The 24990-nt window shown below is 48.6% G+C and overlaps 2 protein-coding genes across 2 annotated transcripts in view; both read right to left on the bottom strand.

Annotated features, from left to right (window-relative positions):
* The window catches only part of LOC115556547 (liprin-alpha-3-like), a 38820-nt gene extending 26003 nt beyond the window's left edge, over positions 1–12817 (bottom strand). The window contains 9 exon segments of the mRNA XM_030373651.1: positions 480–573; positions 1183–1235; positions 3221–3313; positions 5931–6059; positions 6293–6352; positions 6955–7194; positions 7744–7845; positions 12094–12292; positions 12294–12817. Coding sequence (XP_030229511.1) covers positions 480–573; positions 1183–1235; positions 3221–3313; positions 5931–6059; positions 6293–6352; positions 6955–7194; positions 7744–7845; positions 12094–12292; positions 12294–12433 — 1110 coding nt within the window. The 5' untranslated portion in view covers positions 12434–12817.
* A 3888-nt stretch (positions 12818–16705) lies between these two features.
* Positions 16706–23991, bottom strand: nucb1 (nucleobindin 1). The gene is made up of 13 exons (XM_030373817.1): positions 23738–23991; positions 23337–23469; positions 23078–23185; positions 22692–22824; positions 21993–22096; positions 21117–21302; positions 20762–20852; positions 19488–19546; positions 18734–18826; positions 18497–18586; positions 18101–18274; positions 17323–17446; positions 16706–17160 (listed from the first exon to the last, which is right to left on the bottom strand). The coding sequence occupies exons 2-13, from the start codon at positions 23463–23465 to the stop codon at positions 17075–17077; spliced, it is 1377 nt and encodes a 458-aa protein (XP_030229677.1). The 5' UTR covers positions 23466–23469; positions 23738–23991; the 3' UTR covers positions 16706–17074.
* Positions 23992–24990: the final 999 nt, after the last annotated feature.

Raw genomic sequence — 24990 nt, forward strand, 5'->3', positions numbered from 1 at the left:
GTTCCATGTGGGGGTGCGGGATGGTTTAATTTGGGGGCGTTGTTGCACTCAATACAAATAGAAAACAACGTCTTCAACATTCCATTCCACCCCTCACTGCTCCTATGAGTGATGGCTCTGTGTGAACACGGCCCCCATAATGACTTAATCACACAAGAGGCAGCCCTCCACTGAGATGCATGCTCTGTCACGGGCCTGTGCTCCATGCAACTTTTTGCTCATTTCTCCCCACAAAAGAAGCCCAACGCCAGGGGAGGGTCAGAGCATGTGGAGGGGAATCCCATAAGAAAATATTCCTCCAGGAAACGGACGACATATTGGTGTTCCTGGATGCGCTTTCCTTTTCACAGATTCTCCTTCCTCGTTGTTGTTTTTACAGGAGCCCCCCTGCAGCACTCCAAAGTACCCCTAGGGGTACGAGTACCCCCATTTGAGAACCCCCGCTGTGACCTGTAGTGTGGAACACACGCCCCTCCTACCTGTCTGTAGAGGGAGTCCTTGCTGGCCAGCTCGTTCTCCAGCTTGTCCTTTATGTCGTGGAGAGACGTCGCCTCCCGCTGGGCACTCAGGTACCTGCAGGCAGACATGCAGGCAGAGGAGGTGGAGGAGGAGGGGGAAGAGGATGAATAGGAGAGAGAGGAGGTGGAGGAGGAAGGGGATAAATAGGAAAGAGAGGAGGTGGAGGAGGAGGGGGTAGAGGATGAATAGGAGAGAGAGGATGGGTAGCAGCAGGCGAGAGAGGACGAGGAGGAGGAGGAGGAGGAGGAGGAGGAGGAGGAGGAGGAGGAGGAGGAGGAGGGGGAGCAGGAGAGAGAGGAGGGGGAGGGGGAGAAGGAGGAGGAAGAGAAGCAGGAAGAGAGGGAGGGAGAGAAGAAGAAGAAGAAGAAGAAGAAGAAGAAGAAGAAGAAGAAGAAGAAGAAGAAGAAGAAGAAGAAGGAAAGAGGGAAAGAAAGAAAGAAAAAGAGGAGGAGGAGGAGGAGGAGGAGGAGGAGGAGGAGGAGGAGGTGGTGAAGGAGAAGGTCGAGGATGAGAAAGAGGAGGAGGAGGAGGAAGAGAAAGTGAGGAGACGACAAAACATTGATCCACAGCCCATAAAAGCCCAGTTCAGGAACCTTGAGGAGAAGTGAACATGACCATGGGAATGTTTTTGGAAAACTGTCTTTGTTGAGGAACAGCCATCACCTGCGTTCTAAGGTGGTGATCCTCTCCTCCATGTCTTCTCGTTGGCACAGAGCCTGGGAGAATCACAGAAACACACGGAAAAAAACACAAAACATTTAATCTGTGACCGAGAAGCCCACGCGAGGAAACAGTGGGGAATGGTTATTTGTGTACGTGTGTGTACGTGTGTGTTCGTGTGTACGTGTGTGTTGGGTCGGGGGGGGGGGTTGACTGTCTGGTCGGGATGTTCATGAGCAGGTTGTTGTTCTGCCTTTGGTGCCGTGATGAATGGCTAATACGTGGTTGAGTGAGGCCGGTCGTTGACTGCCGCCAGAAGGGGCCACTTGCTCCATTATTACAGAAGAGGAGGAAGAGGAAGAGAGAGAGCGAATACTCGAGAGTGCGAGCGAGCGAGAGGAGGAGGAGAGGGGGAGACAGAGAGCAGGAGGAGGTGCAGGAGGAGGAGAGAGAAGAGAGAATAGCGAAATCCGCGAAGAGGGGGGAGGAGAGGAGAAGGAGGAGAGGAGGAGGAAGGAGGAGGTGCAGGAGAGAAGAGGAAGAGAGTGAATATCGAACGAGCGACGAGAGGAGGAAGGAGAAGGAGGAGGAGGAGAGGAGGAGGAGGAGGACGGAGGAGGAGGGGAGGATGGAAGAGGTGGAGCAGAAGAGGGGGTCCCCTAGTGGAAGCAGCGAGGGGGGTTGGGGGGGGCAGAGCACAGGGAGTGGTGCAGAGCCCCGACCGCGCGGCCCCAGGTAACCGGTAACCTGTTCACCCTGGTACCCATCGCCTACCGTCGGCGCCGGTCACCATGGCGACGGGCCAGCCTTGGCTCATGGGTAACGGTGATGGGGGTTCCAGTGCAGGGCAGACTAATGGCTGTGTGACCACTTATGCCGCTTTTCCACTGCATGGTACCAGCTCGACACGACTCGACTCAGCTCGCCTTTTTTGCGTTTCCACCGCGAAAACATGGTATCTGGTACCTGAAGTGGCTGCTTTTTCTAGTACCGCCTCGCTCTAGGTTCCAAGCGGCTGAGCCGATGCTAAAAGGGTGACGTCGGCAGACGGCCGGGCCACTGATTGGCCAGAGAGTGTGACGAAGTCACGAGAGCGACATGGCAACCATGCTGGTAACAGCCATAGCAGCGCCGCAGCCAACATATTCCACTTCTTCAACATGCCAGCTAATAATACGAACACGAATACCATCGCATCGATGTTCTCCATTGTTGTTATGTGGGTTCTGTCCATGTGTGGGTTACGTAGGTGTTGTTTGCGTCGCATACAAAAATACGTCACGGCCCTTTCGCGCAGCCGACCCCGCCCACGTCCCGGAGGTACTATTTGCGGTGGAAAAGGACCCGCGCTGCTACCGTGTCGAGTCGTGTCGAGTCGTGTCGTGTCGAGCTGAGCTACATGTGCGGTGGAAAAGCGGCATTAGTGAACCAGGAGATATGTATTTCAGTGTGAGATGAAGATAAAGGTAAGCAAACTCATTGCACTGAATTCACTCAGTTTAACATTACGCTGTTATGTTATTAAAGGTGCAGTAGGTAGGGTTTAGTTGTTATGTTATTAAAGGTGGAGTAGGTATGGTGTTATTAAAGGGGCGGTAGGTATGGTGTTATTAAAGGGGCGGTAGGTATGGTGTTGTTAAAGGGGCGGTAGGTATGGTGTTATTAAAGGGGCGGTAGGTATGGTGTTATTAAAGGGGCGGTAGGTATGGTGTTATTAAAGGGGCGGTAGGTATGGTGTTATTAAAGGGGCAGTAGGTATGGTGTTATTAAAGGGGCGGTAGGTATGGTGTTGTTAAAGGGGCGGTAGGTATGGTGTTATTAAAGGGGCGGTAGGTATGGTGTTGTTAAAGGGGCGGTAGGTATGGTGTTATTAAAGGGGCGGTAGGTATGGTGTTATTAAAGGGGCGGTAGGTATGGTGTTGTTAAAGGGGCAGTAGGTATGGTGTTGTTAAAGGGGCGGTAGGCATGGTGTTATTAAAGGGGCGGTAGGTATGGTGTTATTAAAGGGGCGGTAGGCATGGTGTTATGGATGTGTTTCTACCTCTTTGACGTCTCTCTGGAGCTTCAGGTTGGCTTCCTCTGATCGGGTCAGCTCCCTCCGGGCTGAGGTCAGCTGCTCCTCGATCTCCCCCACCTGGTGGCACACACACGTACACGTATTATACAAACACAAGATGAACCCACACACACACACAAACACACACACACAATGAACGTGCACACACACACACACAATGAACGCACACACACACACACACACACACGTACACATTTTATACACACACAAGATGAACCCCCCCACACACACACGCACACACACACACTGAACGCAAACACACACACACACACACACGTACACACACACACATCATACACCCACAATGAACCCACACACACACACACACACATTATAAACACACACACATTATAAACAAAGACATACATTATACAAATACACAATGAATGCACACACGTACACATTAGAAATACACTCAATGGACACACACACATTATAAACACACGCACACATTATATACAAACACAGCCCCCCCCCCCCCAACACAAAAAAATTATTTACACACAAAATGAACACACACAAACACACAGACATTATAAACACGCAAATGAACACACACACACTTACACATTATCAACACATAAATGAACACACACAAAACAAATGAACAAAAAAAACGAAAGAGAAAAAGAAAAGCAGGCCTCTGTGACATAGCATATACATAGATGCATCTTCCAAACGCAAGACGCAGGTTGAGTTTACACTGATGTCTTTCAGCCGGATGACTCAGTGGCCGCATGTGAGACACGCAGATAAGAGCATACACACCAAGAGAACATTTAGAAAAAATATTTCAGCGCAGCTGAACTGGCAAATCAAAGGAAATTCAATAAATAAAGAGAATGTACAAACACGCCGCGTGCTGCAGTCGACTGGCTCTCGCACGTTTGAGCCCTCGCACAGATGGGGGAATACGTAACACACACGCACATACCTCACACACAAAAACACAATGTTCACATGCAAGAACACACGTACACCAGAGATGGAAATTAACTTTTTTGCCCACCAGCCACTGTGGCAGGTAGATTTAAAAATCTACCAGCCACTCATCTTTTTTACCAGCCACTTTTTATACGCTATATATTTTTTAAATATATGCATACATTTTCAACAATATAATAGTAACAATAGATAAGAAAAGTGTTTTTCAGACACATCTTTTTTTCCATCAGAAGTGATTTTTACTGTAAGTAGGTGCTACCAAGGAACTGAGTTGAAAATGTTACACTCTAACTGCATATGATAAACAATATCCAGGTATCTGCCATGTTAAGTCATGTTTATTTCAAAGGTGTTACTATGAAAAGTTTGGGGATAATTCATCTATACAAAGTATTTTCAATAAAAAAAAAATTGAAATATTAACAATAAAACAACATCCATGGCTACGCCATCATAAGTCAATAGGAACATTTGTTTTTTTATATTTACATGTGACTGCATACAAATGTGTCCACAGACATGGTAACTAACGCATGATAGTAAGCATTATTGGCCCTTAACACTAATATTCAGAAAAAACACTGCCTCAAAAGGCTATTGGCTTAAGCAATACAAGTAGAGGCATATACTTGAACTTTATACCCTGAACTTTTAAACGTTGCAAACGTGCAAACACATAATTATATATTTATGTGGCATTCAGTCCAATGCTGAAAATATATCTGTGGCATCCAGTAGGCCAATGCTGTGGTAAAGTGTTTTAAGTGTCTTAGAGTACCATATTAAGCGCTATATAAATTTCATTTATTATTATTATTATTAAGTGTGTAAAGTATGACCAAGTGTTTCTTTCTGTTCAATAGATAGAACTTTATCAATCCCTTGTAGGAGAAATTTGTTAATGTTTCTCCCTATAAAACAATAATGGTAAAGAAATAAATACAAAACACGACAGTAACTGAGTAAGTCAAACTGTCCAATCTGAAGGCTCTACTTAACCACTCCCCCTACTCACTTCCACCAATGCAAAGAGAACAGAACTGTATGAGGCTTTAATAAAATCCCGGACGAAAACATTTTTTTAAAGTGTCTCAAAAAGAGGACATGTCCGGGCGAAAGAGGACGTCTGGTTACCCTACGTACGGGAAACCCATTTGATTCCTACCTGTAACACTTTTAAATAGCGGCCCAAATTGCTGGGCGCTATCCTGGTCATTTCTCTGAGTGAGAAATTCGAAGAGTGGCGTGTGAGCGTGTGCATGGGTTGAATTGCGTGTGTCTCACGCCGAATGCGTGAGACGAGAGCCCTGTTACCGGTATATTATCCCGGATGTTGACCGTCGCAGTTCAGCAAAAGAGGCGTAGAAGAAGAAGGGGGCCGGATGTTGACAGTAATGGTTGTGGAACTGTGCAGCGCCGTATGACGAATGTATTAAATATGCAAATGTGATCGGACCTGACTGGAAAGTTTAACCCGACAGAGTGGCGGGTGAAGTGACACAATTCATTGTTAATTTCCATCCATCCCTGACACTCACACACGCATAACAAACACACACAACGCTCACATGCATGAACACCCATACACTGGAAGAAAAAAGGAATGAAAATGAATGGTCGCACACGCACACACACACACACACACACACACACACACACACACACACACACACACACACACACACACACACACACACACACACACACACACACACACACACACACACACCTGTCTGCACATGAGGGCTAGCCGCTCCTTCAGCTGGCCCAGCTCCGATCGCTGCCGCTCGATCTCGCTCTCCCTCTGCCGGTCCGCCTCGCCCTCGTCCAATAGGGAGGTCGGCCCGTTCGGGAGGCGCTGGGGGGGGACCACCAATCACAGTCCTCCGATTAGACAAACCGTGCTTTCGCTCGACATCCGCGACACGCGGATGTCGTGATGATGACGTACGCGTACATGCACGCACGCACAGGCACACTCACACACACACACACGAACACACACAAACAAACATGCGTGCACACACACACGCGCACACACACACGCGCACACACACACGCACACACACACACACACACACACTCCCTTACCTCTTTGCCGTTTTCTATTCCGTGCGTTCGTCTTTTGATTTGGTCCCTTAAAGACAGCACCTGGGGGGCATGGAGGGGAGGGGGGGGGGGGGGCTGAGTCATTGGGGGCCGGGGGTCGCACTCTCGATGCACTGGGTTTATTATACTTTACGCCCCGTTTAAGAGTCCCAACGGTCACTGGAGGGGCATCTGAGGCCTCGTATGTACTCACAACCATCAACCATCAGCCATCAACCATCAACCATCAGCCATCAACCATCAACCATCAACCATCAACCATCAGCCATCAACCATCAGCCATCCACCATCAGCCATCAACCATCAACCATCAACCATCAGCCATCCACCATCAGCCATCAACCATCAGCCATCAACCATCAGCCATCAACCATCAACCATCAACCATCCACTATCCACTCACAGGAGGGGGTCAGACGCCCGGCTCCAGATCAGCCCCACCCCTGAGGGTCAGCCCCTCCCTCCCTCCCTCCGTCAGTCATGACCCCTGACCCTCCCCCCCAGTAATCACCTCGTACTCAGGTCTGCAGCCCCCCCTCCCTCCCTTCCTCTACGAGTCATGACCCCCGACCCCCCCCCGACCCCCCCCCCCAATACTCACCTAGTACTCAGGTCTGCAGCCCCCCCCCCCCCAAGGTACCCACCTCCTGCGAGGAGGTCTGCAGCTCCTCCTCCAGGGTGGTCACCCTCTCCAGCGCCACGCGCAGCCTCTCGCGGACCTTCTCGTCCAAGGCCTTGTGGTGCTCGAACAGCGACTTGAGGGCCTTGAGCACCTCCACCTCGCTGGAGACGCCCGCCGGCGACTGGGCCTGCCGCTTCACCACCGTCATGCGCAGGCTGCGCTCGTGACGCGACACCAGGCACTCCAGGTGCTCAAGCAGCAGCTGTTGGTGGGGGGGGTAGGGGGGAGGTGTGAGTGTTTTTGGGGAGCGTCTTGGCGCCAGTTCGGGTTCTGGTGTTCTAGCGTGCGAGCTAGCCTGCTCTCTCGTGCGTCGTCACGACCCGGTGACTCGGTTCTTGTTGTTGTTAGCGAAGCGCTAGTGGGAGATGGGATAGGGGCATCTCTTGTCCCCCGTCGCCATAGAGACGAAATTATATTAAGTTAAAAGAAAAGAAATTATACATCTAAATTAAAAATTAAAAAAAGAAGATCGCAAAGCGTTTCATATAATATTTCATGCGAATGTGTGAGAATATGAGGCCATTACAGATGTAATTTATTTTGTATTTTTCTTTAATATGATTGGACAAAGAGGTACGTTGGTCATTCAGTGGGGGCCTGCCTGGTACCCACTGTAAATCACCTTTACTGCAATTAAACAGGAAAAGGTTATCCAGGATTCCATCACATCTGTTAGTCATCAAACACAGAACAGGAGAAACAGCTGATGTCTGAAGAAATTAATAAAGTTAAATAAAGAAATAGTACTGACTCGTGTGTTGTTCCTCTCCGCCTTCAGCTCGGAGATCTCCTCCTCTCTCTCCAGCAGCTGCTCCCGGCACACGTTCAGCTCTTTGGTCAGCACCGCAAACTCCTGCCGCGGACACAAGGGGGCGCCATTGTTCACTTTCACATCGGGCCCGGGGTCGTTTACACAGACACAACACTCTCACTGACCCTAGACAGAACCCTTAAGAGGAGTTGAGACAGACTCACAGATGCGTGTGTTACTATGAAGACGACCTCTCATCCTTAAACTCACATATACACCTGAAATCTCTTTTTTGCTGCTTGTATGCTGATATGTGCGACTATCAGCTTCAGAGTACATGTGGACCCTCCTCATAGTTAATACCTATAGGCCCCTGAATTCTTAGCTACTCAAAGCTACACTGTAAAGTCTGAGGATGTGGCCAGCCCAGGTTTATTGCCAGAGTTAGACCAGGAATCAGTGTAATTGTGTAATAACTAAGACAATACAATTATGGTGTTGGTGTGTAAGCAGGCAAACGCCTAGAGGTTTAACAAGCACAATTAAGGAGGAACTGGGAGGCAACTCTTTGATTCCCTAAGTTGTGTGCCTCGTTATTTGAGTTTTATTTCTTCACAAATATGTTTAATTAGCTGGGATTATTAAACCTAATTAGGTTTAATTAAATGTGATGGTTGCCATTCAAAGCTGCCGTGCTCCTTGTGTGGCGGTTGTGTAGGCATTGTGTATTTACCGACACACACCACAGCAATATAAAGAGAGAGATTACCGACAGCATTATGAACCACAGGCCTCCTGCACTGGAGAACTATTTTACCGGTATGGTTAGACGATGTTTTTCTTTTCCCTGCCAACAGTCATTAGCGTCTCCAATGGAGTCTCCGTGTTCCGTACCGCTGGGCCAACATGTGTGATCTCAGTGGGGGTCTTCTCTGGGGGGGGGGCTCAGATAAATCAAACATACTCCCAACATGTGACTGGCACAGAACGGGGGTTCGCTGAAACACGTGTGAGTATCAGTAGCTTGGCTGCACGTCGATGAGCGAACTGATGTCAGTTACTGCCTCCTCTGTCTGTTAGCAGAGATTTTGTTCTTTAAGGAACAACAAGGTAATACTTAACTAATACCAACAACTGAATACACTGAACTCTTAATGCTTCAACTAATACCAACACCTAAATACTTACTACTTCAACTCATACCAACAACTGAATACACTGAACTCTTAATGCTTCAACTAATACCAACACCTAAATACTTACTACTTCAACTCATACCAACAACTGAATACACAAACTCTTAATGCTTCAACTAATACCAACACCTAATGACAATGGAATCGTACTAAAAAATATCTTATTCCACGGGTGATTTGCATGGTCCAAAAGGTGTATGTGGGACACCTCGGATTTTAAGAAAAGGAAAAGACAGCTCGTCTAGACATTGAATGATTTGTGACCCGGAGATCGGCTGGTTTGGTCTAACGAGTCTCAAGCCACCAGCGTTGAGCCACACTACGCGTCTCTTACACCTAGATTTGTGTCAGTTTCGTTCGCCCCCAGCCCAACTTCTCTCTCTCTGTGGCGTTGTTTTGTCATTCTCTCTGTTGCTCTGCCTGTGGTCCAAGGGAGCCAGGAGAAGAAGCTGTTACTGAGGTGGCTGAGATGTTCTTCACCGTAGCACTACGGACCTCTGGCCGTCGTCTTCTCCTCAACTCATCAAGGCTCAGACATTCTGTTCAATTAGTCGCTGTGTGTTTAGTATCACAAGTTCTCCTCTTCTACCACACTGAGTCAGTGGACGACCCCTCCTCCCTCCCTCGCGCTAACACACACACACACACACACACACACACACACACACACACACACACACACACACACACACACACACACACACACACACACACACACACACACACACACACACACACACACACACACAACCACCATCCCCACTCTCTCTCAGCCTCTTCCTCTCTTCCCTCCACATTCTTGGCGGCGGTAGCGAACACACCAGACGCACCGAGTGAACTGCTTCTGTAGAATGTCTCACTCCCCTCCATGTGAACGTGTGGAAGTGTGAGAGAGTGAGCCAGCGAGCCCAGCGAGTTAGCCAGAGAGAGAGAGAGAGCGCCGTCTCGGGGAGCCTGTGTGTGTTTCCTCAGATTTGTGTGCATATCGATCTGCCCGTCAGGGAGGGGTTATGGGCGCTACATAGGGCCTGCTGGTCATTTTCCTAATGTGCAGTGCCACTGCAGCTATATATAAATACAAACATCCCTATGGAAGGGGAAGACAGATCCCAGGCACGGCGGAGGAGGCATCGTGATACAGCACTATACTGTACGGGCACCTGAGTGGAACTGCAGTTAAATGGACGGCGTTCATACCGCGCTGCTCTAACCAGTGACCACTCAAACCGCTTTATAATATCGCCCAACATTCACCCATTTAGCACATCATTCACACACGCCATGCAAGGCGACAGCCTAGCTTTCCGGGAGCCGTTAGGGTGAGGTTGCCTTGCTCAGGGACACCTCGACGTTCGAACTAGCGACCTTCTGGTTAGCAGCCAACCCGCTCTACCTCCTGAGCCACATTGCGCCCGGTAGATGAATCGGAGGAACGGGGTCTACTTGTTTACCTCGGTGGGATTGCGACGGCTGAAGACTGCGTTGGCGTGAATCACGCTGTGGCGAGGCCTATTCAAATGGATCTGTCAAACGCTTGTCTCAAACTCATTTCCTTTGCTTAACATGCATGACAGGCCACTAATAGAAACCATGGAAACCGTGAGCCATGAGCCAACCCCAGGCATCAGAACCACATCTCCCCTCATCGGGTCTGGTCCTCCCTCTCTCACTACTGCTTACTGCTGATTCCATCATGCACTTGAGATAACATCTCCTTCTGAATGTACATTCAAAAGCGTGTAGTCCATAGTCCATACGCTTGTTTGCGCGCACAAACACAGAGACATACACATACAGGAGCAAGCACACTAAGGCATAATGTACATATCTACGAGAAAAGGAATATGCATATCTGTGCATGCAGCTGTCATACTCTCGCCTACTCACATGCACACATACTTGTTAATTTAGGACAGTGTAGTGTGTATACACACACACACACACACACACACACACACACACACACACACACACACACACACAAATTATCTATATATATATATATATATATATATATATGTCCTTACTGTACTGACAGACATATATTGTTGTTTCATAGATATATTGTTGTTTCTCTTTCTTCTGACAAATGTCCTTATTGTAAGTCGCTTTGGATAAAAGGGTCCGCTAACGCCCTGAATGTAAATGTAATATAAAGGTCCAGACTTTAGTGGCATCTGGAGGTGAGGCTGAGGATACATATAGATAATCATACCCTCAACAAACGTGTTGACAACTAATTGTCTATTTGCATGATATTGCAACGTTTCTATACATTGTGTGATATAATGTATGTCATTGCACGTGTGCGAAAGGAGATCGTCATGGCGACGTCTCCTCACAACGACCGCCTCCATTTTGGAAGCAGTAGTGATAATATTAATTTATCTTACAATTATTCACGTGATTTTTGGTTTTAGACATTAGCCTGGGTTAAGGTATATTTACGCCAATCAAGGATTTTACAGAACGGCCAACGTCATCTACCCTAGCTAGCTATCCTTGTTCTTTACGGGGAATGGGTTAACCTAGTGATTGTTAGTGCTTGGCTCAATAAACATCCTCACTGTACCGCGATATATTGTTGTTTCTCTTTCTTCTGACAAATGTCCATATTGTAAGTCGCTTTGGATAAAAGCGTCTGCCTAACGCCCTGAATGTAAATATAAACTAAAACCCTCTTGAGTCCTCTCAAAATGGCGGAGTTTCGGCTATAAAAATCTCCCATGATGCATCCTGATGGAGAAGCCCGGTTACGGCCCGGTCCCAGTGCAGTGGGGGGCCAGACCCTACGACCCCCTGGAGTGGTGGGGTGGGTCCCGTTGGGCGGGTAGACCTGTGTGTGTGTGTGTGCGTGTGTGTGTGTGTGTATTGTGTGTGTCTGTGTATCCTATGTATTGTGTGTGTGTGTGTGTCTGTCTATCGTATGTATTGTGTGTGTGTGTGTGTGTGTGTGTGTGTGTGTGTGTGTGTGTGTGTCTATGTATTGTCTGTCTGTCTGTCTGTCAGTCTGTCTGTCTGCTGTGAGTGTGCGTAAGTAAATAAGATGTAGCCTAGTTAAGCAGCAGTCTCGTGGGCCGATGTAAGGGGTGTCCCAGACTCTCCGACCCCCCCGTGTGGTGAGGGGTGTCCCGGTGGGTGGGCAGGGTCGTACCTGGGGCAGGGCGATGGACAGCTGTCTCTGCAGGGTCTCCTTCTCGTGGCCCAGCTCGCGGAGCCTCAGGTGCGCGGTGCCCAGGCAGTCCTGAGTGTCCCGCAGGCTCTCCAGCAGCCGCTCGCGCTCCGTCAGCATGTTGACCATCAGCGACTCCAGGTTGCCCGTGCTGCCGCCCTCGTCACTGCCCCCCCCCCCCGCGCGACTCCCGGCCGCCGTAGCCCCCGGCCACGCCCCCGATCTGCCCGCCGGCGCCGCTGCCGCCGCTGCCCGCCGAGGACGGGGAGCCGCCCCCGCCGCGCCCGTCCTCCGAGATGGTCGGCATCACCTCGCACATCATCTTGAGGCCGGAGGGGTGGTGGTGACGGTGGCGGTACTGGGTGTAGGGGTGGTGGTGGGGCTAGGGGTGGTGGTGGTGGGTATAGGGGTGTAGGTGTGGCCCAGGCTAGCCGAATAAACACACTTCAGGTGTGTTTACTGCTGCCCCGTGATTGGCTGCAGCTGCAGGTACTAGCTCACACAGCTGCGAGCTGATTGGCCGCTGGACCCTCAAGCGGCACCACAGGGACAGCACGAGGGGTGCGTTGGGTTCGTCCTCTAGCTCCTCCCCCTCAGAGAGACCAGAGTCTAGCGGACCGGTATCTCTCGGGACCCAAACACTGGCGCTGTAGAAGGGCTGGGGTCAGGCTGATGTAGGCGGAGTTAGGGATGGGGGGGGGGTGGGGGAGGGGCCGTGGGGGGGGGGGGGGGGCACTAGGTGTGAGGAGGTAATGGGGGGGGGGGGGGGGGGGGGGGGGGAGGAGCAGGTAGGAGGGGCCTGGGTTCGCGACCCCAGGGCTAGAGTTCACAGGGATGACGGATGCATCTGGAAGACAAGGAGAGACGGAGGTCAGGTTAGGCAAATGTTTAACGGTAGAACTACGTCCCCGGAGGTGGTGGAGTCCCAGGTGTGTGTGTGTGTGTGTGTGTGTGTGTGTGTGTGTGTGTGTGTGTGTGTGTGTGTGTGTGTGTGTGTGTGTGTGTCAGTAAATAAATAAGATGTAGACTAGGTTAAGCAACAGTCTAGTGGGCATATGTGATGGCAAGTGCTTACGAAACAAGTGCTTACAAAATAGATACACAAACAATGAAATGGTGTTCCACTGCGAGAGCCGTCCAATGTATCCTTAAATAGCCACACAATTTCGACCGACACCAGCCGGAAAACATGCAGATCAGATTCAAAAAAAAAATAACATTCGATACTAGAAAACAGCTGGTTCTGCCGAACTAGGTGCATTCGTGCAGGGCGAGAGGAGCAGAGACACCGCTATGGCGCTCAGTCTACCGCTATATTGTTCTAATGGACGGCGCGTTGTACGGAGATGATCCGCGCAGGGAGGGAGGAGGTTCTCCCGAGGACCGGAGAACTCTGTTTACACCCTTACACCAGATCCACGGCCAGACGGCCTGTAGGGAGGGTTGCGGCGCTGTCTCGGGTGTTTCTGCACACATCCCCGGGAAAAGGGGTGTCATCCACACTGTGTTGATGGGTGCCGTGAGGAAATCGCTTCCCTTTCTCCTCGTAACCCACTAACCCGAGTATGATCCGGGCAAGGGGCTTAGCATGTGGGCATCATATGTTCAACCGTGTGATGGCACTAGTAAATACACGGCTGTCATCAGGAAATGTACAGGCCGTAGCAGAGCACGGGCGAGTGTGTGTGTGTGTGTGTGTGTGTGTGTGTGTGTGTGTGTGTGTGTGTGTGTGTGTGTGTGTGTGTGTGTGTGTGTGTGTGTGTGTGTGTGTGTGTGTGTGTGTGTGTGTGTGTGTGTGTGTGCGCGCGCGCGTGTGTGTGGATGTAGGCTACAGGCACCGCTGTCAGACCGCTATGGGATGAGGCGATCACCCATTACCGAGCCCCATCACCACCACCGACCGACCCACAACCGGACAACCCCGTTATCCGTCGGCGGACGAATCGTTGCTTTTATTCCACTGCAAGACGTGAGTTCCCTCCATCCTCCTCCTCATCAACACACCCCGCCGCCTCGCCCCCTCGGCTCGGCGCATCCCCACCAACAGCTGGACCACAGCCTGACACACGCCGCTGCATCCCACAACACCACACACCCAACATGTCCGCTCACACACGACGGGCACCTTACCCTGTCCATGGTCGAGGGATAAAGAAGAAGACGCTCTCAGCCTCCCCGCTGCTCCTCAGTGCACCTGGCCGCCGGAGCCTGCGAGCTGTCGCTGTTTCACAACCGGTTGCCAGCCTCCCTTCCTCCCCTCCCCCTCTCCCTCTCTACCTCTCTCTCTCCCTCTCTCTCTCTCTCTCTCTCTCTCTCTCTCTCGCTCTATCGCTCTCACACACACACGAACACACACGCACACACACAGTGTAGGAGACACACAAACAGCCCTGAGCAATGGGCGAGCAACACCTCACCACCACAGGGAGAACCTCCGAGCCTTCCTCATCGGTCCTTCCTCATCGCTCCTTCTTGGAGGAAGACGCTGGATCTGAGATATATTGGCTGACAGTCACTTTGACTGCTTCATCTCGGAGGGAAGCTCATGGTGGTTCTCACAGCAGGCTTGCCACTGGGATAACAAGCGAGCCAACGAAACAGGTGATTGTTCTGGTGATAAGCGTTTTTGTAATAGGCTAAGAAGATAGAAGTCTTCGTCGTCATTGTAAAGTACATTTAAATCTAGATTTGGGGGAAAAAGCGCCCTCTCGCGGTAGGTGAGAGAGAGGCTCTGCACGGTCGACTGCTGCCATCAAGGGGTACAAACTGAAGTAGTTTACCAAGATCTATTTTAAATAATTATATTCTAAATAATTTGGGATTACACTCGACGGATGCCAAACATGATTTACACACCTACATTCAATCCGACCTAGTTACAGCTGACTTTCCAGTAACCAAATAAGCCAATCACCAGCCTCAGCTGCCAAAGTAATAGAGCACCTGACCAATCAATGCCCTGAGAAGGCCGTTCTGCCCATGCGCGGCTCACAGATGTGCTTCTTCTTGGCGCTGGTCTGGAGGAGGCTGACGTAATGCCAGTTGGAGGAGCGATACGGCCCATCACCCTACTGTTTTTTATACAGTGGATTGAAATTGGGTTAATAAAGTATTTCATAAGATCACAGAAAGGCAAGATGGAGGGGAAATATTTTCAGAGACTTGAGAGACTGTCCTGTGATCATCATACACATCAAAGTTATTATATATACCTTATTATGTATGCATACATACATACATACATGCATGCATGCATGCATGCATACATACATACATACATACATACATACATATATATATATATATATATATATATATATATATATATATATATATATACACACAGATATATATACAAACATACGTACATATACAGTATATATATACATACATACATATACATAAATATATGAATCTATGCGTGTGTGTGTGTAAATACATACATACATACATAAATACATAATATATGATTATATATATGTAAGTAGGTCTCTGCCAGTCTTACAGTCTCATGCTGTGATTTGGCAGAACTCCTCTCTCCTGAATAATGCTCATTACTGATAGCTCAGCGTTTCAGCTACGAGGCTCCATTTGCAAAATGAAGCCTTTCCTGTTGGAGGGATGGAGAGAAGGAGGGATGGCACTGACAGGAGCGTTGGACTCACGCTGCAGTTTCATACCACCTTCATACCAAATATATGAAACCACTTGTGTCAACCAGTTAATTATTATTAACAAACCTGAAATACTTAAGGATTACTCTCGGTTTTGAAATATTATATTATCCTACATTTTTCCACGGCTGTAAAGTGTGGTATAAAGAGTGAATAAATGCACTTTCTGCCACCAATACGGCAGAGACGTTTCAAGCGGTAGCAGAAGGCTGATTGACAGGTCGGAAGGCGAATGAGCACAAGGAGGGGCGGAGTTATGTGGGGTCATCGGAGGTCAACGGCTGGGTGGAATTCTGTTGTGGAACGGAATGCACTGTGCCCTGGCAACCCCAGGGTGCACGTGTAGTGAAGACATATGGGCACACACACATCCTGCTCACATTAACACGCACATAGCTAAATCACATTTCAGCTTTTTGATGTTGTGGCACATGTGTGTGTTTCTTTGGGTTTTGTGTGTGTGTGTGCAAACACTCCAATAAACCAATCTCACCAAAGAAGACCAACCCAATGCTGATAGTGTTTGTTCCATGAACTCTAAGCCAGTGAATAAATACGGTATCCATTAGTGACATGGAATGAATGAATGATGCATGCATCAGGACATGAAGAACTCTGCTAGCATTTAGCTGAGCTGCACCTTCTCTGAATGTTCACTTGATTTAGTTTGGCCTTTAGAGCTTGTATTGGAGTCTCGAGTTTAGTCTTGACTTCATGACATAATGTAGTATCAATAATGATTCATTTTTTATGCGGTCATTAACAGTATGAGTATTTCTTTCTCTCCCTGGATTACAGTGTTTTTTTATTTTATTAGATAGACTGATATATTGGATGAGAAGTTTAAGGGACAGAAATCTTCAGGTTTGCCGACATCAAGAGAAGCACACAGCAGGTTCATGCAAACCCAGAGATCCAGATACATTGAATTCATCACTTTATTCAAACACATGACAAAAATTAACAAATATATATGTATATATCTTATGATTGACCGCTCATTCAACTCAAATCAATACTTTACGAAACAAAGCTATCCGATGATATGCGTCACTGCAAACCAAAAAAACGGGGCACTTGCGTGTGCACTTTTGTGTGTGTTTGTGTGTTTCTGTGTGAGTGTGTGTAGGCCTACAGCAGTGTTGGTGTGTGTCTGATTATGTGTACAGCAGTGTTCAGGTGTGTTTGTGTGTCAGTTTTCAGGTGTGTGTGTGTGTGTGTGTGTGTGTGTGTAGGCCTATAGAAGTGCTCAGGTGTGTGTGTGTGTGTGTGTGTGTGTGTGTCAGTATTCAGGTGTGCGTTGGCAGGTTCTGTGGTGGCTCGGCAGGTAGGTTGTTGGGAGTGTCAGCTTCCTGTTCGACTGGTGTTTTCACCTCTGAAAGAAACGAGAACGCACACATAAGCCACGCCCCCAACGCCCACAGGCACCTCCCACCATAGGCAGAGCCCCGAACGTGAAGGATGCTTCGTACCGGGCCGAGAAACACATCATTTGCTCTGATCCACCTTAAACTACATTTCCCAGCATGCACTGTACCTTGATCCTCCAGCTTGTTGGTCTCCTGGTGAAACTGTAGTTCTCCGTGGGGGCCGGTCGGGGGCTGCTTGGCGTCCGCGGCGGCGGGCTGCTCGTTCTGCCGCTGAGACATCTCCAGCACGGCCTGGGGGGGGGGAACGGGACAAGACACCGAGGGTGAGGGTTCGAATCCCGTGTCTCTGATGAGCAAGCCGCAGCAGAAAGAGGCCGATGACGTCGGCTATGAGCTCACCTGGACTGGTCGCCAAAGAAATACAATGGGACATATTAAATATATTTTCTTTACCTATTAGTCCATTATTTTCTAAACTCTAATAAAACATAAACACCCCAAAAGCCCAGAAAGTGATTCCTCTCATCAGTTTACTTTAAGTGTCTAGATATTCTCCAGTTTCATACGTGGACGCCATACAAGTGACGTTGTTACCATACTGAACTGTGTACTGTATGTCCACTGTCCTCCTCATGTATGATTTTAAAGCTGTGACCACCAGGAGGCTCAGAGACAAAACACCCGGTCTCTGATCCATCTCGAATCGACCTCCAAACTTCTTTACGTTCAATCTCGCTCGGGTTAAGAAATGTTCAAATTTGGCTTGTATAGTAGTTCCTCCTCCGCCCGTGTCCTGTTTCCATCTCAAACAACGTCCGAGGATCATCGATACTCTGCCCCGTGTCGCTGCTACACCCTGCGTGTGCGTGAGCAGGATACACCCACCAGCCTTCACGAGTACACGTACTAGCGTGAGGTACATTGCAGCCTAAAGAGTTCCCCCACCTGCTGGTACTCCTTCCTCTGGGCGTCCAGCGCCTTGCCCCTCTCGTGGAGCAGGTCCTGCTCCTGCCGCAGAGTCTCCGCCCTCCGCTTCAGCTCCTCCTCCTTGTCCTTAAGCTCCGCCTCAAAGCGCTGGAGCTCCGCCTCCGTGTATACGGGCTTGGTGTCGTCCAGGGTCTAGAGGAGGGAGAAGGTTTGAAAGCACCCGATCAGGTTTAATGAATAGAAGGAAGTGGTTTTATTTCAGTATCCATTTGCTTTTTATATAATGGAATGGAACATTGTTTAGTAACAGCTGCTGCGGCCGAGTTACGGTTCAGCCGTAGATCTGACAGTCTAACTGAGGGTGAGATGAATGTACTGGGAGACGAAGGGAGGCCAGGTCAGGGGAGAGCTCACCTCCCACTCCCTGGGATTGTTGAACTCCCTCTTCTGGGTGGACTTCAGGAACTCCTCCATCGTCACCAGACGGTCCTTATTGGCGTCCACCTTCGAAAGAAACGCGTTGAAAATAAAGACGAAGAAAGAATAACGTGTACAATTTAACGTTGGCTGAAATTGAATAAACTAAATATATGCAAAGCATGATTTTATTGAAATAACGATTACTATGTGAAAGCGTTTCCTCTCCCTTACATTCTTCATGACGTGCTCCCTCATCCGGAGCCTCTCCTCCTCCATCTCCATCATGTCGTCCTCCTCGTTCTTGGAGTTGTAGACCTTCTCCAGCTGGGGACAGGGGTGGGGAACACACAGAACTCTGAGCCTGACTCAAACATCGTCTCACCCCGGTCTGGGCCGGGCTGGGAGGAGAACGCAACACCCTCCAGGGGTTATAGGAGCCGGCCACAGAGGACTGAGGAGACAGTGACGCTTCATCTCCCAAAAATGTCATTTGAAAAAAAAAAAATTGTTGCACGAATTTGAGGCCACGTGTTAAAAACAAACAAACGCAGATTGGCTGAGCAAGGATTTCCGGTAGGAACACGGAACCTAAAACAAACAAAGACATTCCTGCCAAAGCAAATAAATACACAATAAAACAGATTGAAGAGAGACTTGTATATTGTGTGCGTGTATTAATATAAACCAACATTTATATTAATGTACCTCTTCCAAGTACTTTAAAAATCAAACATCAAATATTAGTTGCAGCCAGTGCAAGCATAATCCCCGTTCTGCATGTGCACATAGTAGTCAAGTTACCACACACAATGCAATGTTTATTCATTGTGTGAAGTCTTCCCAGCACCACAACCTCACAGATTAAACCTGTTCCATGATCACAAAGTTGTATTGCATCGTAAATAATGAGGCTTAAAAATCAGGGCTGACTGGATTTCCCCCGAGGAAACCAGATGGGAGCAAACAGCCACAGAGAGCTGCTCACCTCCTTAGTGAACAGAGCCTCCAGCTCCTGCTCATCCAGAAGCCCGTCTCCGTTTGTGTCTGAGAAGGGAACAGGATACAGGAAGCAGGTTAGGACATGGGGTCGCAAGGAATATGACGAGGAGGCCGGCGCTCAGAAAGTACCAGCGTTAACATAGGACCAGCTGTAGCGGGCCAGTGGGTGTGGGGTTTCCACGCCACCGAGTTAAATAGATGAAATGACACAACACAGAGAGCCGTTCCAATGCAGAATGGTTTATTTACCTAGTAAACAATACCAGGGTGGGAAAAGGGTCGTACACCTCTGCTAGGATTCAGTCCAACACTTTTCCACCCATCTCTTCCTCTTAGGCCGTTCGGTGCTTCCAGGCAATACTGATCCCGCCTGCCCTTTGCTAGCCCTAGCTTTCCTCCTACCCTCCCATGTGTCTTTGCTCGCCAGCTTAAGCCCAAGCACCCCTGCTTAAAGAGGACCTATTATACTACTTTTCTGGTCTTAATTTCTTATTAATGACTCCTATAGCGCAACCCGACACGAATCACAGCACAAAAAACGATGTTGATTTTCGGGAAACTCTTCTTCTCATCCGGGTCGCTTTCAGCATTCAACTGTCAACGCTCGGTTTTGCACTTCTTCGCCCCCTCGCCCCCCTCCTGCCAACCCAACTCCGTTGTGATTGGTTACCTTCCTTGAAGCGCGCGCGCGGGGGCAGATTTGACCAGGCATATGGGGGCGCGGCAGGAGTGCCTCTACGTAGATGATTCCAAGAAATGTGAACAAGTGGATCGCAAACGTTGTCCCGAGTGTTTAGCGCTCTGCACAGCCACCCCAGACTGTCAGCAGGGAATACGTCGAAATGCATGTACGTCATTATTTGACACTTTAGTATGGTTAAACATGACTATCAATCATTATAACAACGTTTATAGGTCATAAATGTCGAAAAAGCATAATAGGTCCCCTTTAACGATCCCCAGGCCTGCCTCATTAAAGGGAGGAAGTCCATGTAAGGCTTTGGGTGGAGCCAGCAGGTTGCCCAATGTCCCCCTTCAATCCTCACTCCCCTCACTCCTCCCTGGCGTCTGCCACACAGCGTTTAGACCGCACCGATGGTTGGACAGTACGATGGTACCTCCTTACCACTGGTACCATCTCACCGTTGGTACTTTCTTACCACTACTAACGGTAAGATGGGTCCCGTGGCGGGGCGATACCGGCGGTAAGAATAGGGGTGGCCGGGGTTCTAAAGGGGGCGGGTCTAGGGTCTCTTTTACCGTGCAGTTTGAAGAAGGTCTTGGGGTTAAACTCGTGGGGGTCCAGACCGTCTGTCTCCTGCCACACCTCCCGCAGCTGAGCTACGCTACCCTAGAGAGAGAGCGAGCGAGAGCAAATATAGACAGAGAGCGTGATGGAGAGGGAGTATTTTGAGAGCGTCAATAGTGTGATGATTTTAAACATAGACATGTACATTACTTTTTTACTTGTAGAATAGGGTCAGTAATAGGATGCGATGCCATTGATAGCATTATTTAAATCAGCATTGACTACAGAAAGGTCCGGATCACTTCGAGCTCGTTGCCATGCGAGCCGTTGGGACTCCTAAACCCTCACTACCGGGCGGCGGCTCACCGGCACGTTGACCTTGGGGTGGTGGCGGTGTTTGTCCTTGAGCTCCTCCATCCTCTTCTCCTCCGCCTCCCTCTTCTCCTGGTCCAGCCCCCGGAGGTACTCCCGCCGCTCGTGCTCCTTCAGCATCTCGTAGCGCTTGAACTCCTCGTGGCGCTCCGCGTCGTAGTTCTCTAGGTCCTTGGTGGCCTGGGGGAACAGGGAACCGAGAACCGTTCAGAACCGAGTGGACCCGAAAAGAACAGGGACCCGAGAGGAATCGCTCAGAACAGAGGAGAAGAATAGAGAACCGAGAAAAACGGGGAACCGAGAAGAAATGCTCAGAACCGAGTAGAACAGAGAATCGAGGATAACCCAGAAGAACAGAGAAGAACAAGGAGACGAGGAGAACCCAGAAGAACAGAGAAGAACAAGGAGACGAGGAGAACCCAGAAGAACAGAGAAGAACAAGGAGACGAGGAGAACCCAGAAGAACAGAGAAGAACAAAGAGACGAGGAGAACCGCTCAACTCAGTTGGATCCAGATACGTTTGATTAAAAAGGTTAAAGGTCGATGTAGGTGGAACTGTGGGCGGGGCCAGTTAGCGTGCTAACCACACCTAGCAGGATAGCATTCCTTGTAGCGTCCCGGGTCCAATTCCCCACCTGTGGTCCTATGCTAACTGTCTCGGTCTCTTCTTTGTCCATAAAGGCATAAAAACAGGTTCAAATATTATTATTTTTTATAAGGTGCGTTAGGTACAATTTAAGAGCTATTATTGGAGTTAAATTAGTTAGAAATACCATCAGCTATGAGCGATTGATATGAACCGTGAGGTTGGCTACATGGACGGAGGAGGAGAGAGCTGTACGGAGCAGTGTGTGAGGGAGGGGCCGCACCGTGGAGATGAGCAGCTCCAGGTCTTTGGCCTCGAACGTGTTCTGGTTGTGGGGGTCCAGGTGCTCAAACTGCTTCAGCATGGAGGCGTGGTCGATCTGCAGGCCTGAGAGGCGATCACAGAGAGCCGAGAGGGTGGAACACGATCAGACATTTAAAAATGAAGCGTCCCTAAACAAATTAAAAATATACATAAATCTATGAACCTGTAAAAGCTCACTCAGGGTGTTTGTGCTTACTGGTTTCAGACCACTCACTCTGGGTGTTGGTCTCACTGGTTTCAGACCACTCACTCTGGGTGTTGGTGCTTACTGGTCTCACTGGTTTCTGACCACTCACTCTGGGTGCTGGTCTCACTGGTTTCAGACCACTCACTCTGGGTGTTGGTCTCACTGGTTTCAGACCACTCACTCTGGGTGTTGGTGCTTACTGGTCTCACTGGTTTCTGACCACTCACTCTGGGTGCTGGTCTCACTGGTTTCAGACCACTCACTCTGGGTGTTGGTCTCACTGGTTTCAGACCACTCACTCTGGGTGTTGGTGCTTACTGGTCTTACTGGTTTCTGACCACTCACTCTGGGTATTGGTGTCACTGGTTTCTGACCACTCACTCTGGGTGTTGGTCTCACTGGTTTCACTGGTTTCTGACCACTCACTCTGGGTCTTGGTGTCACTGGTTTCACTGGTTTCTGACCACTCACTCTGGGTGTTGGTGCTGTCCAGCTTGGCCTTGAGCAGCATCCGGAGACGGGACATCTCCTGCCTCTTCAGCTCGTCCAGTCGGGTCCTGACGTGGTGACCCACCAGGTCCAGCTCCTTACTCAGACGCCCGTTCTGAGGGGAGGGGGGAGGGGAGGGAGGGGTTAGGGAGAGAGGAGGGGAGGAGAAGGGAGAGGGGAGGGGAGGAGAAGGGAGAGAGGCGAGGAGAAAATTAAAAGAAGACTCAACTAGGATAAGACCTATAGATATAGAGCTTCATGAAGACAACCATGTACAGTATAATAATAATAATACATTTAATTTAGAGGCGCCTTTCAAGACACCCAAGGTATAATATATGAATAGACAGATAAGAGTATTTTCTTACCTTGATGTCCTCTGTGTTGGCGGTCTGCAGCTTCTCTCTGAAGTGTGGATCCGTCTCCAAGACCTCGATCACCTCTCTGAGATACCGGTCGTAGTACAGGCCCGTGTCCTGGTTGTACAAACACATGGACCGTATCAGAACGACAGTAGAAGGAAGATAGACACACACTGACACAGACCCATAGACACAAACACATGGACCGTATCAGAAGGACAGTAGAAGGAAAACAGACACACGGGTAGCAGGTAAAGGCCGTTACCACATTCTCCTCCGGCTTCTCCTCCTCATGCGGCGCCTCGGTCGGGCTCGGGTTGCGGTCAATGGGCACCGACCAGACCCCAGCGCACACCGACAGGAGCAGCAGCAGCCAGGCTGAATGGAGGCTCATCCTCCTGGAATAGAAAACAAGCGGACGACGCATGAATCACAGTATTATGATGAGGAAAATGGTTGAAATGAGAAGCGTGAAACCAATTTTGTCACAGTGAGGTTTCCTACTGCCAGTCAGACGCACAGACACACATGTCCGATTAACCAACAGCGTTTATGACAGTTTCTACAACATGTAGCACATATATAACGGTATATCTGATTGTGGGTTAGACTAAGCGCTGTCTATGAGGTTATTGATACGTGCGTAACGCCGCGCATCACACAAACCTTTAATCCAGTCCTGAGACGTTACGCAGATACTCCTGAATAAAACCGACGCTTTTCGGTGGATTATTTATATACAATAGGCTTAAAAATCCTGTTTTCGTTGTAGAGACGACACGGGTTAAACCACAGCGATTCGTTAACCATTTCCTACTGCTGGTAATCCTCCGATGGGTGTCTGACTGTAAGTATTTGCGTTTTCTGGAGCGCTCCGCGTCATGAGGTTTGCGTCGGCGAAAAGTGCGTCATCACCATGAGACGGTGACACGGTTCAAGACAGCGAGACAGATGACTCTATTTATAACGATCTGGGATAGGTCAGCCCAAAATCCAACTGGGGACGTCTTACAGAAATTGAACTTCGTCTAATGTTACGAACAAAAGTCTTAGTCATGATGGAGTTTATTTTCTAGAGCACAACAACAACATGAATCTGGCGACGTTAGATGACGTCATTGAAGTGATTTTTCTTTAACTGCGTGTGAGTGTGTGTGCGTGTGTGTTACTTGTTCCAGGTTCTCAAATTCCATGATTGAATGATACATTTTTATTTTATACATTTTATGACGAATGTTGCTACAGTTTACACTCTTCATGATATTCTTTAGGTTCTTGTTGAGACAAATATATATATATATATATATATATATATATATATATATATATATATATATATATATATATATATATATATATATATATATATATATATATATATATATATATATATATATAAATCACAATATCATAACATGATTACAATTATATCAATAAATAATAAGTACAATTAAAATAGCCAATCCTTTCATTTTTTTAACAAACACAAACATAAGAATGGATTGAATATTTTTCTCATAAGAGTGGAATTAAAACTCGTATGGTCTTAAACAGCATCTGCGGAACAGCGCCCCCCACAGGCAGCCATGTCAGGAGGGACGCGGTGGTTGATGAGCTGCTGGGTCTGACTGGGGCTTCAGACCGCTGGTCAGCCCCAGCTACCTTCACCCTCCGGGTAGTTCCTCCTCTGCAACAATGTACCCTCACCCATGATTGCTGCTATTTTACCAGGACTGGTACACACATAATGAGCAATATTCAAATCCTCATATAACGCCGTCAATATATTTATATTTATTGTTTTATATTCATCTAATTTATCCTTATATAACAAGTGTTGTTATTGTGACTAATGCTCTTATGGTGGAGATGACCTGTTTTCCTCCTACAACACTGTGGGAGCGTGTGTGTGTGTGTGT

This window comes from Gadus morhua, chromosome 2 (genome assembly GCF_902167405.1).
Source record: "Gadus morhua chromosome 2, gadMor3.0, whole genome shotgun sequence".
Lineage (NCBI taxonomy): Eukaryota > Metazoa > Chordata > Actinopteri > Gadiformes > Gadidae > Gadus > Gadus morhua.

Bases quoted from the DNA above. Each gene is read 5' to 3' on its own strand.
- nucb1 (XM_030373817.1), bottom strand. From the start codon at position 23,465: ATGAGCCTCCATTCAGCCTGGCTGCTGCTGCTCCTGTCGGTGTGCGCT. The intron at 18,827-19,487 runs GTGAGCAGCTCT...CCCTGTCCCCAG, and splicing joins AGGCTCTGTTCACTAAGGAG to CTGGAGAAGGTCTACAACTC. The intron at 18,275-18,496 runs GTGAGCTCTCCC...TCCCTCCTCTAG, and splicing joins ACAATCCCAGGGAGTGGGAG to ACCCTGGACGACACCAAGCC.